Genomic DNA, 16414 nt, shown 5'->3' with positions numbered 1-16414 from the left:
TTGACATGAATCCAAACATAAATCTTGAAAATCTCATGCAGAACCCAAAATATTTATTTTAATGTGTTATTCATTAAGCTATTTCTTAAAATTGTAGTCTGTTGGCAGCTGCAAACTCATTCCATTCCATCCACATTATAGCAATGCTGTAGTATGATTTGATAGGGTCATTATGTCATTAACACTGGAAAAAATAAAAAACCAGAATCTGCAAATGCCCAAAGGAGTACAATTGTAAAAGAAGATTGCACTGCTAGCAAGGAATAAAGTATAAATAATCAAGTCAAACTGATGAAATATTAATTGCAGGCTATTTCCACTTTTATCAATAATGATTCATTTCCTTATGTTCAAACTTTCGCAAGGAGAAAAAAAAAAAAACAAAAACACAAACCAACAAAACCCCCATAGATTGTTACAGCATGTCCAAAAAATAGCAATGAAGCTGCTGAAGGGTCTCGAGCACAGGTTTCATGGGGAGTGGCTGAGGCAGCTGAAATTGTTTAGCCTGGAGAAAAGGAGGCTCAAGGGAGACCTTGTCACTCTCTACAACTACTTGAAAGGAGGATGTAGCCAGGTGGGGATTGGTCTCTTCTCCCAGATGACAAGTGACAAGATGAAATGGCCACAAGTTGCATCAGGGGAGTTTTAGATTGGATATTATGAATAATTTCATCACGGAAAGGGTTGTCAAGCCTTGGAACTGGCTGCCCAGGGAACTGGTTGAGTCATCATCCCTGCAGGTATTTAAAAAATGTGTAGATGTGGTGCTTAGGAACATGGTTTAGTGGTAGACCTGGCAATGCTAGGTTAATTATTGAACTCAATGATCTTAAAAGTCTTTTCCAAGCTAAAGTTTTCTATAATTCTATATTTGAAAGATATCTTACACAGTTTCAATCAACTATTGTGCCAGTGGAAACATGAGGAAAAATGTTATTCAATCTAGATATTCTGTCCAATTTAGTATTTAGATAATTCCTTAATGCTGATTACATGTTACACCACATTCAGCATTCAATTTGATAAAAACAAAGTTCAGTGCTCCTATTTCAAGCCAGGGATTCTTTCAGGCAGTGTACCTCTCATTGCTTTTTTAGACAACAGCCTTAGATTCTACACACAACTTCAAGCAATATAAGCCTGTGTGAAGCAGTCATGATTCTTGTATAGAATGACAGCTTCTTACTTTCACTGTGTAGAAGTGTAAGTATTTCCATAAAGTGAATCACAAGAATTGACTTCTTATAGGAGATAATTCAATGTCAGTGACATTTTGGTTATTTCAAAGACATTGTCTCATTTTGGTTTACTCAAAATCTTTGAGATCTAAAGACACCATCTCAGTGCTGGTACCTAGTTTTGCTCTTACTTTTCTGCTCCTCACTTATCTGATTCTTACCACTTGCTGTCATAGAAAATATTTTGTGTCACTATATACAAGTCTTGATCTGTTTCTCCTGCCAGGCTTAAAGCTTAGTTATCTCACTGCCTGATCTGTGACCCGAGAGGTTATCATGACCATGGAACTTTAGGGAAATAGTCTAATATTAAGGAGGGGACAATATCAATTAAACTAGCACATCAGTTTCTTCTCTGAAATGTACTTTGAGTCCTTGGGATAGTGACTTGTTTCAGGTAGACTTCAGTTCTCTGCAGAACTGTATAAACATTTGACTGAACCTCCACAATTAAGAAAACAGTGAGGGTCCAGTATCCAGATGAAATGAAAAACTATGTCAACTTTGAAAGTTATTTCTATTGATTATTACTTAAAGAAATAAAATATGATAAGATAAACCTAAAACCTATGGAACCTCAAGAACGAGATACATACATATATATGCATATTCTGTTGTATCTCTGTAAATGGAAAAGAAATAACACCTTTAAATTCTAGTTGAAAAGAGTAACATGAAACATATTGAAGTTTTAATTAATGTAATTCAACAATAAATATAGACTTGTGATACTTAACCTTCTTAGAGCACAACTATAACTAATTTCAGTCATAATTCCAGCATACTCTTTACAAAGAAATAAAAAAGCAACCAAACACTGCACAAGAAACCCAAATCAAAACCCTGACATTCCTCCCCCCAAAACACATTGACTATATACCCTTTAGACACAGTAATTTCCAAATACCAACTTATATCAGTAAGATTTATATAAAGTTTTAACTAAAGTCTGTCTATGATATTTGTAACTTTTACTTATGATTAATTACTTTAAATTAAGCAAACCATGTGATAAATATTTCACTGTAGCTTGTAAATGGTATTTTTCAATGACACTGCATGGTAACAAGAATCCAGTATCTCTACAGTAGCCATCAGGATAAAAGTCAGCACAAACAGCATGCTGATACATGAAGTTTTCCATTTCCATTTTATCTAAAACAGTTAATTAGGATAATGTATAACTTCTGTGGATGACAGTGGGTAATTAATATCATCCTCAGTACAACTAAAGCACGGATTTATGAAATCCACTATTACAATACATCTGCATGCATTTCAGCAAACTATATTTATGAGATTTTTGGAGCTTCCAAGTATATTTTCAAGAAGTATTAAGTTAAATTTTACTGGAGTTGTGTGGGTCTCTTTTACTGGATTTTTGAAGAAGATTAATCAATTTAAAGATAAATCCAATTTCCAACCAATGTTCACTGAACTTTTTCACTAGCTTCAATGTCTGTAAAACAGATCCTTAAATAAAGATATACAAGCATCACAAGATTCAGCAATTCCGCAAAGATAAGCAGCAGAAGGTCTGATTACTTGTATAAGCCTTAAAAACTTTTAAAGTATGAGTTTCTCTGGAGAGTCCTTGTAGTTCTGTGCTGAAAAATCCCTTAAGAATCAATTTTGGTATTTCTGCTGTTGGCTTCAGCCAAATCCAGGAAGTGTACTTGAGTAGAGAGAAAAATACTTTTTCATTTTAGGTTACATTTTAAGTTAACCAAATTTCTCTAACCTTGTCTTTGTCTGTGTGCTGGCAAAAGTTCAGATAAGTTCTAATTTTGTATTTTATTTTTTAAGAAGCTCATCCATCTTCAATGATATCAAAACAATTTGCATTATCACTTAGGATATGCTCAGTGTTTATATGTCTGTCTAAAACATTGATCATCTCTAGTTATTTCAAGCTTGAAATTAGGTCAGCCCCTATAATTTCTAAATTAACATATTATGCTTTATAGAGCAATGAATCAGGACAAAAATGGTAGTTTCTGTAGCAACAGGAAATCTCAGCATTTATATAGCTAGTGAGTGATTTTTTTTCTGAAGTAAGATTTTAAAATTCATTTAATAATAAAAAAGTAATTAATAACTGAAAGGTTTCATTTCAGATTTCCATGACAAAAAACATTGGTGGGTGATTTTGTTTTAATAAGTATTGTGTTGAAAAATAGTTTAAACAGAAAATGGTAGTAGCAGATTAATGTATCTGTTCTGTGCTGTGTTTGGTGACAGATTAGAGTAGAGGGAATTATTTCTGTTCAACACATCATTGTGATAGTAGCCTTAAATATGTTTCTGTTCCTGTTAGCAATAAAATCCAGTTTTACCGTATGTTTCCTCTCCATCACCACGATGTTACTGACATCAGCTGCAAACCTAACAGCTCACACTGCCACAGTGACTGTTTCTGTGGCTTCTGTAGCATGTATTTCAAGTAGTAGAAGCATATGTTTGCTTGTGCACTGTCCAGAATAAACATATTTTTAAATATTTTTTGTAAACTGTGACAAAGAACCATTTGTCTGCATACAGCACGATGACAGGCCATTTGCCTTATGGCAGGAAAAATTCCTCTGATAGTAAATCCTGATGTCTTTTAATTATCCTTACTCAGTATTTACCTCTTCCCAATGAGTACAGTGCCTTAGTCAATTATTAATCTACTTTAATATAGAAAAAGCAAATTTATTGTCCTCTTTATATAAACTCACATTCAGTACAACATCGAGGTTCACTAGACTATTGTATAGCTTGCTGTAATGTGTAGATGTGTTTTTTATTCATGGCTTGTTTTTTTGCATGTTTCCTGTCCAAAAATAAACATATTTTTCTCCTTTGACCTGTCAGGTGTACAGTTCAAACACGAGCTAAAATTAACATGAGCTCTTAGAGAAAAAACATGTTTTTCTGTTAGCAATGTGCAATCCCAGGGAAAGATCTCTCTACTATATAACATTTGTTGTCCCATAGACAGGCTGCACTGAAACCATTCTAAAGGAAAACTGATCATATCAATTTATTGCTGTATTTTATATTAACATTTTATCTTTAGAATTGGAAGATATGTGTTCTTACTCTGGATATATTGAATTAATGTTTTCTTGGCTGGCACATTTCACTTGTCTCAAAGGGAGAGTGGGCAAGGAGCTGCAGTAATGTCAGGCAATAATTACAGCAGTGAGTCATTGCTACAGAGCAGCAGAGGAGAAATACAAAGGTCATTTTGTCTTACATTTTTGTAAAGGAAATGTGGGAGGATATTATTTTCATGTGCGGGCAGCAAAAGTATTAAGAACCAAATTAAAAATCTGTTCAAGTTGTCAGAGCTACTTACTGAATTATTCAGGTTTTCAGCAGTTTGCAGAACTACTGTTTGCAGTTAAAAGTCTATTAGGAATACAATAAAGTTAAATAAAGAGTCCATGAATTTACCATGTACACAGTTTCTCAAGTCTAGGCTAAAGATAGGAGTGGGAAAAGTTTAATTTGGTTATGGTTTTATGGTGGATATTGATGGTTTTCTCCAGTCAGAAAAGAATTGTAACATTCTCTTTCTTCTTCTCTTTGGTACTGTTACATCACTCATTCATTCAAAGACAGGCAGTGATAAAGGTGGAAACTGTTTCTTGCGACTCAGTTAAATAAGTTAGAAACTGTTCAAAATTTTGTGAGTAGTAGTGACTAAGTTTTTGTCATCTTCCACCATATCTAGTTTCTTCAATTTCTCCAAAGTATTTTCTTTTATTTTAGAGTTGCTTTTAATTTGCCTCCAAGGATTATTTACCTTATCTGGTGTTACATTCTTGTTTGTTGGTTAATCTTGATTTATGATAAAAAAATGGGGTTTGATTCAATTTTGTTTGTTTTCATAAGGAGAGTATGCACTGCCCTAATGAAATCTAAATATTTCACCCTCCTATCTCAAAAAAGAAAAAAAAGTTATGTTTAAAAGAAGTTTTATTTCCTAACAAAGAAAAAAAGATCCAAATGGGTGCCCAGGCAATCTAGCTGTAATCTGGACGAAAGCAACAACTATGATGCCTTCTACTCTACAACTGAGCACAGTTCAAACTCACAGGAATCTCCCAGTTCACCACAGATGGCTCATGCTCTATCTCCCACAAGGAGATGGTCTTTCCACTGGTTTTAAAAATTAGCAAGCACAAGGGATGTTTCCCTTTGTCCTTTAGTGGGAGTACTAAATGATGAAAAAGTTGAATACCAGGGTTAGGATTCCCAGTGAGTTATCGCAATATATTTAGTTCCATGTTTAACAGGATTTTGGCATACATTTTAGTTTCAACCTCAGCAACAGCAGTATTTCTCTAGAGTGATTATTTAGATATTTTTCTCCTGTTCACAACACATTATCTATCATGAAGTATTTGGAAGATATCTTTGTTACAGAAGCGCTTTTGTTATTCATGGACAACTGTTACTATTGGGAGACTTCATGTGATTTTGCAATATGTTCAGGAAAAGGCTAATTGGGAAACTTTATAAGGAGTTAATGATATTTAATGCAGACATTATGTTTTATTAATTGATAAAAAAGGATTTTTAATTCCTAAATAATTAATCAAAGCCTTTTTGAGAAAAAAAAAACAAACAAAACCAAAACCTGAACTTAAAATGAAGCTGCTATCTGTTTTTGAGGGTGTTTTAGGTTCTTTCGTTTTCTTTTGTTTCTTACTTAGTATTATTACAATTAGTGTCTAGAATTAAGAGTATCCTGATGATAATCTCATACTGGGTCCTCCTAAATGGTTGCAGTCCAGTGGGCTTTAGTTACAGAGGGACTTAATCTCCTAAATTTAAATTTCATTATAAATGAAATTATTTGACTAACCCAACAATTCATAAAACTCTACCAAATTCAGCATCTTTGGGAGTGTGTTTCATTTCAGAAATTGAAACTATCTAAAATTTAGATGTAAGTGTGAACCAGATAGAAGATACAAGTTAAATCCTTCCTCAACCTCAAAATTTTCCAAACTAGAGGACAAAACAGTGGCAGTCACATGAGTTTTAAAAACAAAGATGCCTTTCACAGTCCTAACACGAAGGACAGTCAGTGTGAGTTTATATTTGTCCACACTTATCTGTGTACGTGTATTCCCACACACCAGGTGTAAGTGCTGACCAGTAGGTTAGAAGAAGGGCCGAGATGTAGGTGCCTTCCATTCCTACTGAAGGTAGGAAAATATGGAAACTCAGTGAGGAGAAGATTCAGAAAAGGAAATTCTGGGCATAAGATTCTGATCTGCATGTATCCATTTTATTCCATGACCCTTTCTGTCAAAATTAATAAGCCCTTCTTCGAGGAGGAATCAGAATTTGGGGTTCCATCCTGCCATATGGAATGAGAAGGCAGGAGAGAGGATATTTTAGCCTGCAGAGACAGACAAGAGGGAGGTGGGAATTTGGAGACATCCTTCTACAGTATTTCCCAAACGCAAGCTTTGATGTGTCCCTCTCCATTCACCAAGTCGAATCTTTTAAAGCCTACTTCAGTATTTCTGTTTCTCTCTATTTAATGCTTAAGAACATTAGGTCATTACTCATGTTTATGAATTCCAGTCATGAAGATCTGTGCTCAGATTTTTAGTAGTATGGCAATGGTGAAATTGGATCTTAACTTGAGGTGGTTGGATCTTAATTGAGGTGGTTCTCTACATCCCTTAATGATAGTTGTTAATATTTGCAGTAAGCTAGTGTATTTTTTGTTTGTTTACAGACAAAATAAGTAATAGTCACCAACAAAGCTGCATAGGACTTCTTAGCTGTTTCATTAAGGGTCTGCTTTAAATAAAGGACTGAGTGATCTCTGCTGACTAACAGAAAACAAATAGAGAAAAAATAGTTAATATTAAATTGTGTAAGTCTTACAAACATTTCACTAGTTCTAGTAAATAAATAAATAGAAATTCTAAGGAGAGATGTTCTAATTGTAAACATTGCATCAGAAACTATCTCCTACACTTTAATGAGATTTAGCACACAATTTTTTTCACACGGATTTATGATTGCATTTACTTCTTATTCCGTATGTTGCACATTTCATAGCTGCATGTTGCAGAACTATACTTTTTTTTGGTAATTTATTTAGAATTATCCCAGGTTTATCTGTTAAACTCTTTAAACATGGTGTGAAAGCAGCTAAGCTGTATATATTTGAAAGAATTCCGGGTCATCTAATCACTTCAACAGGAAAAATTTCTGCTTTAAGTTTGAAATGGCTTTTTAGGATGCCTTGCAGTTGTTTATGTGATATTTTTAGATCTATTATTTCCACACACTATACCTTACTTTTATTTCAAGGAACTGCAGGTAGTCAAGTTGTGTCATGGAGAAGGAATGGTGAAAAGCAAAACATTCTTAAGAGAGTTTTTCCTCACCATTTGTGAAATCCCAAGCTGCCATTGCTATAATATCACAAGAATAAAATGCAGAGGGTATTTCTAACACCCATACTAGATAAGAGGGAACAGTTAAAATATTTTTTAAAATGTGCCGTTTCCTCTTAAGTACATCATTAAGATGTACTTACTTTCATTAAGAAATTTTCTAGTTTCCAAATGAATGCTGTCAGCTGCTCTGTTCCTCATAGTGATTTTAGAATTTCATATAGATGTCATCGAAAGTCCTCAAAACTTGATATACAAATGTACTATTTCTCTTACTCCTATTTACTCATAATTTACTCGCTATTCTTTATTTGTTGCTTTTTTAATTCCACTGTATACAGATAAAGTAGACTTGATCTTTTTTATATGAGCATGAATTTATTTTTCCTGCCTATTGTGTAAATCTGAGCAGCCTTTCCCCTTCTTTCTTTGATCTTTAGAATTTCTTGGCTGTGAGCAAGTGGAAAGGCTGGAGATGTAGTCCTGAAAATGGTTTATAAATTTTAATTGGAATAAATCCCTTTTTATTCTAAATTTCCTTTCCTTTATCTCCTTCAAGAAAAATCAAGATGAACTCAACCCTGAATTGCTATCTTTTCTAAGGGAAGGAAATTATGTCCTGGTAGTTATTCACAGTTTCTTTTAAAGGTTCAATTTTATCAATCTGAATCTGAGAATACTAAAAAATTAGCTGAGTCCAAGTGGTAAGATATCTACTGCTCCTGGGAGCTAACAGGCTCATCAATTACTCTAGTGCTATGCAGAATTGCTATCTCAAGCCAGGTTAGTTTGGACCCATATGGCTTGAACTGAAGCTCAGAACAAGAAGAACTGATTGCTTCAGGACCAGTTTTGGGGTTTGATTGAGATCTGATTTTGGTGTAAAGTAGTGCCAACTTAGCAGTGTCATTTTTTCCTAACTGTTGGCAATGCCAATTCGGGGAGAAAAACCCAAAGAAATAGAATTACTGTTTCACCCTGTGGTTCATCTGCACGCTGTTCAGTACAATAAACCTACTAGAGTTCAGAGCTGAGCTAAGATAAGCTTTATCCTTTTAGGGTCACTGGAGACATACTAGACAAATGGTGTTGAGGGAAAGTCAAAGGTAACTAGCAAGACCTAAATCTGTGATGAGTGGAATGTTTGTAAAATATCAGGGCAAGTAAAGAGCTTGTAAGTAATCCTAATGCCCCCTTTCGGAAAAGATTGAATACAAAATATTGTGTATTTCTTTATTTTTTATGTTTTCTTAGATTGTGCAATTTATTTTTTTTAATCGGACTAAGTGGGTTTTATAGTATTCTTGTTAATAAAAAGGTCTGGCTATCCTTGTCTTTCTTATTTAAGTAAACAACATTTGCTTTTTATATGGACTTTATGAGACTTCTGTGAGTGTCAGTGTTGCAGATATAATGAGCTAGTATGGCCATTTCAAATCAGATCATAGATATCATGTGACAAAGTAATTTTTCTATCAACACAACCTCAGGGAAGTTTATTTTGTTGTGCAAAAAAATAGGCACAGCTTGCAAAACAAGGCCAAAGTCCAATGGATGAAGATGGGACCAATTCCAGCCTTTCACTTGTATAAAACAAAGAAATTAACATGAGCAAAGAAGGATCTCAGATTAATTTTGTCTAAAACAAGCATCTTTTGATAGAGTAACATGGTCCTTACAGGCTAATTTCCACTATGATTGGGTAATGATCTTCCTGGATTCCTGTTCCTAGGTTGTTCCTTGTTAAAATACTAAGAACTTTCACAGTCTTTTATTGAGGCTCACACTTTGCCTTCTCTTTTTTGTGCTATCCAATAGTATTTGACTATGCATGGTATTTGTATTTAATCCAAAAATTTTTATATGTTTATGTGTGTGTAGTTATCTATATACAAAATTTTCTCTAAGGATTAAGTCCAAAGGTATGTAATCATCAGTCTCAGTCACATAACATTCAAAATTAAAATCAAGTTAAGGTAGGCAGTGCTTTAGAAGGATAGCCCTGACAGTTCTCTTTTCTTAATATTTTTTTTACTTTAAAATGTTCATGCTTCGCATCTACTGTCTTCATTATTAAAGGTGGAGAAAGGACACACAGGAAGAAATTTGTAAAAAATTAAGTGAAGTTTAAGTCAGTCTGCAAGTGTGAACTCTCTAAGGTGTCAAGTGCTGGTTCTGTGCCTTCATGTTTTGAGAGGACTCAATAACTTCACTGGATATACAGAAAAGGTTTTTCTGGAATGAGTTTCCATGACAAGTTTAATCCAATTGGCTTTGTTTGGATCTTATATCCACCCACAGATGCATGCAAGACAAAAAACCCCCTCAAAACTAAACCAACAAAAAACAGTAGCCATGCACTTGACTAAGGAAAGCCATCATATGGTGCCTTTGCCCTCATAAGCAGAATTCCAGTCTCAAAGTTCTGTGGGAAAACTGGGTTTTATTTAAATCTCAGTCTGGGGGACAGACTCTCCTCATCTCAGAAAAATGTCAATGACTTAACTACAACTGCAGGCTAAAATGGGTTAGGGATATTCTCTACTCCTGCTGTTAATATTCTGACCACTTTGCAATAAAGTATCTGTCTTCCATCTAAACAAATGGATGAATGAAACTTTGGTAAAGGCATTTACGTTTTTATTCATAAAAAGTATTCAGATAAAAATACAACAACAAAGAGGTAGCAACAGTCAGTGACTCATAACTGCTCTCCTTGTTCACTGTGTCTGTGGGAGAAGTTGGGAAAGCATTTTCTATGATAACACTCCAGCTGTAAATCACAGAGAGAAGCAGATGTCTCTCCTGCTTTACACATTTAAGTCCTGTTTCTGCTCTCATTACTCCTTATACATTTTGCATGTGATATTTAAAAAATATATTTGCCCCTTTTCAATAACCCTAGAAGAAACAGAACTGATGCTTCTCAGCTTCTCTTCAGAGAAGTCTATCCCACTGTATACAAAATCTTGGTTACCTCTGGGGCTCATTCATTCCTACCTGTAGGGGTTCAGTGAGACAGGTGAGGGGTGTGTCTTCCCCTCTTGTTGCTCCAATGGCTATGGCTTGCTCCTGGGATGTAAGAATTATGGCTTCATATTTCTCCATTGAGATCCTGTCTCTTCCTTCCTCTGTATGAAGCTATTACAGAAAAGGATATCTTCCTCCTCCAGTAATGTTTTATGAAAAAAATCCAAGAACATACTGATCATATATCTGATGTTGGTAGCTATTTACTGGAAATAGGTTTTTTCTGTGAGCATCCATCTCCCAGTGATGTCTGTTTCATGGAGCTGCCTAAGTAGAGGCAAGGGAAACCATAGTTTTTAACCTCCCCTCCCCTCCCTTCCACTCCTCTCTCTCTCCTCTCCCTTTCCTCTCACGTTTGGCTGCTGGCATCTGAGCTTGAGCTTCTAGCTCATGGTTGTGGTTTCAACTAGTTGACAAGCCTCCTTAAGAAACGGGAAATTTAACATTGCAAATTATGAAGACTTTTGTGGCTTGAACTCTAAGTTATTCTCCATTCATCACTCCGAGACAGCTTTGGCAGAACTGGATTGCTGGCTTGTGCTGTAAATGGTGGAATTAAAAATTCTGAGACGGCTAAAATCCTCTTTCGAGCCCAGGGATTAATAACAGAACTGCTGTTAACTGGGAGTGCTGTTTCTGTGCCACAGTAAAGAGACCAGCTTCTCAAGTACTCAGTTATTCTGTCAATGTATTCCAGATCTCTGGACATTTCTCTTCACTCCTCTGTCTCTCAATCCCTCTCCTGTGCTGCATTTTTCAGTTCAGATTCCTTGAGCTCAATTCTGCTCTGGGATAAGGACAATGTCCTACTACAGATACATAAAGAGTCCTGATTGCCCCCATTTTACACCTGAAACAACAAAGAGATTGAACCAAAACACAAGACATTTCTGAAGGCAAATCTGATGTGGAAAAATATCTGTGTCTCTTATTTTTTTTTTTTTACTTTGGTGACACTGATTGTTTTCTCTTGCTGTTTCAGACTTTATTTGAAAGGTCATAGTGGAACTGCTGGAAAACAGAGCAGCCTGATCTTACACGGTGCTGAATTCAGTACAAAAGATGCTGACAATGACAACTGCATGTGTAAATGTGCTCTCATGTTGACTGGAGGTGAGTACCACTCTGAAAATATGTGGTACATTGATAGGAATCAACTGTTTTCCTAAAGCAACCATGGATAAAGTTGTATTCATGGATGTGTAAGTTCTGAGTGAAAATTCCTTTCATTGTTTTTACTTCCACTCTTACCTATGCATATATTGTGGTAGTGCCAATACCTCAAGATTCCTATCAGCAGAGAAGGGATTATTCAGAGATGCAATCAGAATATTTCTGCACTGAAGCTATTGCAACAATGTCAAAGGGAAAGCATAAGTTAGTGTAATTGTTTAGGCAAGAAAGGAAAAATAAGAGAAAAGAAGTTAAGAGAGAAGGCATTTGCGAGAAGTGGGAGAGTGAACCAGAAAAAGATGAGAAAAAATACAGAGAATTAGATATGAGAAGGTAAAGTTTAAAAACAATCAGCATCTAGGCTTGTAATGTATTATCTATTTCACTTAGGGATGTGATTCTGTTATTGAAATAATTATAATGTTTAAACTTTCTGTGTTATATGAGCATAATACATAAAGACACAGTTAATGTAGTGACTAATTCGCTCATCTGTGAAAGACTAGACCTGCAACCATCTGTTTTAATCGGGAAGATTTAAACTGGTATCCTAGTGAGCTGAGTCAAACTGCAGAAGGAAAGAAATAGTCGAGGTGGAGAAGAGCACAGACAAGGTATACTGGGATAGTTTAAAGCACCAACTCAATCTGACTGCCAGCAAGTATACTTTATATGACTGATATTTGCTCCCTCCAGAGTAGAGGAGGAATATATGAGATTATCTCCCCATACCGACACCTAAAGCTTTAACCTAGGAGCGAGAACTTTCTCTGGAAAATTATACTTATTCCCAGTCCCTATATGGGCAAGCTCATTTTTATCTCTAGAATACCACATTGTAGCAGAAAGCTTAAATTGGGATTCTTTGGTTCATTGACTGTATGACCAAGAACGGCCCTTTCTTTGGAGACTCTCAGTGATTTCTAACTTTCCTGGAAAAGATCCTATAGCATGTAAATTTTTCATTCTTTTGGATCTGATTGCTAAACCAGTATTATTTGTGGTTACTGGCACTCTGAATCCAGCTCAGGTCATATTCAGGCATATATGAGCCTCTAAAGCTATCATCTGCTAACAGAAGATGGTTTCCCATCACTGAGAATTTATATCAAATGCTAGCTCTTTGTTCTCTTTTGCTAACTGGAAATGACCCAGTTGGGAAAATCTTTAAGGAGCCAATTTTTCAAATTTCCATAACTTCCTCTAGTGATATCTTATGAAAAGTCATCTGGGAAACTTCTTACCATATACAGGAAATCAGAAAGTACCTTTTTATTTCTATAAAAAAATAGAAGCTAATCAGATAGTTCTGGAGACAGACATTAGATAAGAGTGTCAACAGCTTATTTTAATTAAAACTGTTGACCTTTCCCTTTAGAATCCATGCTAAATCAAAGTGTGTTATTTCCAGGGTGGTTCAGAGTCCAGTGGGAAGCTCCTGAGTATGAGTTGTGTCTGTGTCTGAAGTGCAGACTCATTCGTGTATCTAAGTTGCCTGGAAATACCTCTTCTCCTAGACAGTTAATTCTGGGAGAAGAGTGGTTTGTTTATTTTCCTGCTCTGACTTCTATGGCAGGTCAATGCCCTGCTAAGGTCAGTCTGCTATTGAACAACCGTTCCACAAGATTCACATATATTGCTGCAGCAGTCCTGCAAATCCACCAGAAAAACATGTACTGGAATATACTGGTAACAAATGAATAAAGAAGGGGAGAATTACCAAAGGCTGAGGAAACCACAAATATAGGAAATCACTACAGAGTAAAAAGAGATGGAACTAACCTTTGGAGATAGATAAGTCTACTCTTGTGAACAAGACTCAGAGTACCAGTCCCTCGGAGTTAGCCTGTACAGCACTGAGTAATTTGTAGTTTTTCAAGAACAGAAAGACTTTAATCAAGTTAGAGTTCTCCACAAACACTCTGCTATGCTTTGCTCCTTGAAATGACTTTCTCATTCCTTAAGGAACATCAGAAATTGAATTAAATACCAAAACATTTTTTAGTGAGTATATTTCAGTTTTGTACCAGACAAAGACTAATTAACAAAAGTAGCAATGATAACAGGGTATTTTTAAGCAAAAAATATCAGACTCTGTTAGTTTTGGCAACATCACAAAGAGCTCTTTAATGATGAATGATATGAAATCTGCAGGCAGGTTTCTAGCTATCTTGACAGTTTGGGTGAGCCTGTTATCTCTATGAGGTGAACTGAGTATATTTATGTCAGGAATAAAGGCTGAGATAAGCTGAAGCTCAAGACTGTGATATGGTTATAATCAAGGCTGAAAATAAAATGTAAGGAAAACACATATTTCTCTCTGTCATCTTGCTAGTTGTCAGTTTTATTTGGTCTATATCATAACTATTATTCTATCTCCTCCTTTATCTCACCCTTCTTCCCCAGAATGAGAAATTAAATACTGGGAGAATAATACAGAAGCACCAATAGTGTTTTGTGTGTGTGTCTTTCTTCTCCTTTCAAGAGCCACATTATGCTACTTGAATTTCTCTTAATGTTGATTTTAGGGAATGGCTTCAAAAGTACATGCATGAGCTGGATTCTTAGGCTCTGTAAACTTTCAAGGTATTTAAATGTTTTAGCTGTTTTTTTGTGCCTTTGAAAATTTAAGCTAAGCATGCTTGTTTTACTTTAAAGACAAATTACATTTATTCAAATAATTTCTTCAGTGGTTTTATATCTCAGACCAGTAAACTGAGCACAGGGTTATACATATATATGTATCTGGATATAATTTCAAGCCTTACTTGGAAGAGTACCCCCAGTAAGTTCTTGCTTTTTGCAAGAAATCTCTTTAAAAATGCAACAGACTGTCACCAGAATGGAGCAATGAGTGGATGTCCAAAGTGCATCGCACAGATTTCCAATACAACACTTAACGTTTAACATCTCAGGATCAGATTCATGGACCAAGTTCTTGTCCATCTGCTCACCAGTCAGCTGAGCCCCAAACTGTTTGTGCAATTGCTTTCAATCACTGGAAAGTGACTTACAGTAACTTGGCTCACAGGGAAAGAGTTTTAAGGTGGTTTTCCTTGTTTGACATTGACTGCAGTCTGAGATGTTCACACAGGCATTTACCTTGCTTCAGGTGAGAAGCTAAACTTCTGATCCCGAAAATAGTTTGACAAAAGGACAGGGAGACTTTCTGGATATCTTGCCAGGTTTGAAGCAGCATAGAATTACTGAAATAAATGGTTGGTTTGTTGTTGTTTTTTTTTTTATTTTACTGAAAGCAGAGATCCATCCAACCTCGGTCTCCTGTCTCTGAAAGAAGTCAGTACAGGCCTAAGAAAAATGCAGATAAATTAAACATCCCTTGAGTACTTTCCCCGTATCTTTTGAATCTCAGGATCTTCCTGAGCCAGAGACTCCCATGTATTTATTAAAACTCAGTGGATTTTCCAATGGATTTCTCATCTATTAAGTCAGACTTGTAGTCTTGACAATCCAATACTCTTAAGGAGTACATAGGCCTAGAAATTACTTCCAGAGGTCATTTAGTCCTTTTCTAAGACAGATTCTTCTCTATCTGTTCATTTCCATCTTTCTGTTCGCCTTCAAGATTTCTAGTGATATTCATTCTCATAATAAAATCTGTTACTGAGTTTGTCTACACAATATAAGAAAGCTTTGTATGTTGACTAACTGATTCTATGATAATTTAGATGTTTTCCATCTTGTTCTATCCTCCACCATTGGAAAGCATAGACCATTTCTTTGCATTCCTTTAAAAGGTTTTTGTATTAATTTGAGATTGTTGGCAATCTCTCTTTTGAATTCTGGACTAAACAATCCTAAATCCTCCTCTTACATTCACTCTTTTGGAGCCTGTCCTGTGGCTCCACAAATAGCTTGAGGTGTCATCCAAAACTTCAGCCAGTCTTCTAGCTGAGAAGTTATCAATGCAAAGTCAAACAGATCCTTTGTATTATCAGCTAAATTCTTTAAAGTATAGAATGTCAGAAACATTGAAATCTTTCCTAAAATAAGTTATGTCTTTTGATCATTGAGGACTATTTCAATGTTTTTGCATTAGAAATTGTTCTTATTGGCTTTGTTGCCAAATGTACTAAATTTTATGGACAAACCCAAAGGCTACAAATAAATATTGACTTTTCATAGGATCCATTTATCCCATTAACAGATACAAATGTACCATTCGAACACACTTGGATCTTATTGAAAGACCTGTATTGATCTTACTGCATTCAGTGATCTTACTGCATTCAGTGTATTTGGGAGGGAGAACAGAGATGTATGTGAGGAAAGGGTCTACTGTCAAATGTGCAGTGTTAAGACATCTGTTCTTTTACTATATAAAAGACAACTAAGAACCTCCCATCAAACCTGAATGATCACTACCCTGTTCCCAGGATTTACAGTGCACTCATTTCATGTAATTGATGAGCATTAGGTTACTAACAAAGAATTTTACATGCATACATGCTTAATTACAATTTATACAACAAGACAAAAAAGCATGTTAGCTTTGGCATCCAAAAGCCTTTTTTGTGTTGCTTTTGACAGAGA

At 35.4% G+C, this 16414-nt stretch overlaps 1 protein-coding gene across 1 annotated transcript in view; it reads left to right on the top strand.

The window, feature by feature from the left end:
* ANGPT1 (angiopoietin 1) overlaps positions 1-16414 on the top strand; it is a 169458-nt gene that overhangs the window by 139220 nt on the left and 13824 nt on the right. The window contains exon 8 of the mRNA XM_017806333.1: positions 11670-11800. Within this exon, the coding sequence (XP_017661822.1) occupies positions 11670-11800 (131 nt within the window). The remainder of the gene's footprint in view (positions 1-11669; positions 11801-16414) is intronic.

This window comes from Lepidothrix coronata, unplaced genomic scaffold (genome assembly GCF_001604755.1).
Source record: "Lepidothrix coronata isolate B3197 unplaced genomic scaffold, Lepidothrix_coronata-1.0 Scaffold15, whole genome shotgun sequence".
In the NCBI taxonomy this organism is placed as follows: Eukaryota; Metazoa; Chordata; class Aves; order Passeriformes; family Pipridae; genus Lepidothrix; species Lepidothrix coronata.
Note: the sequence above shows the minus strand (reverse complement) of the source record. Positions and strands in the feature narration are given on the sequence as shown.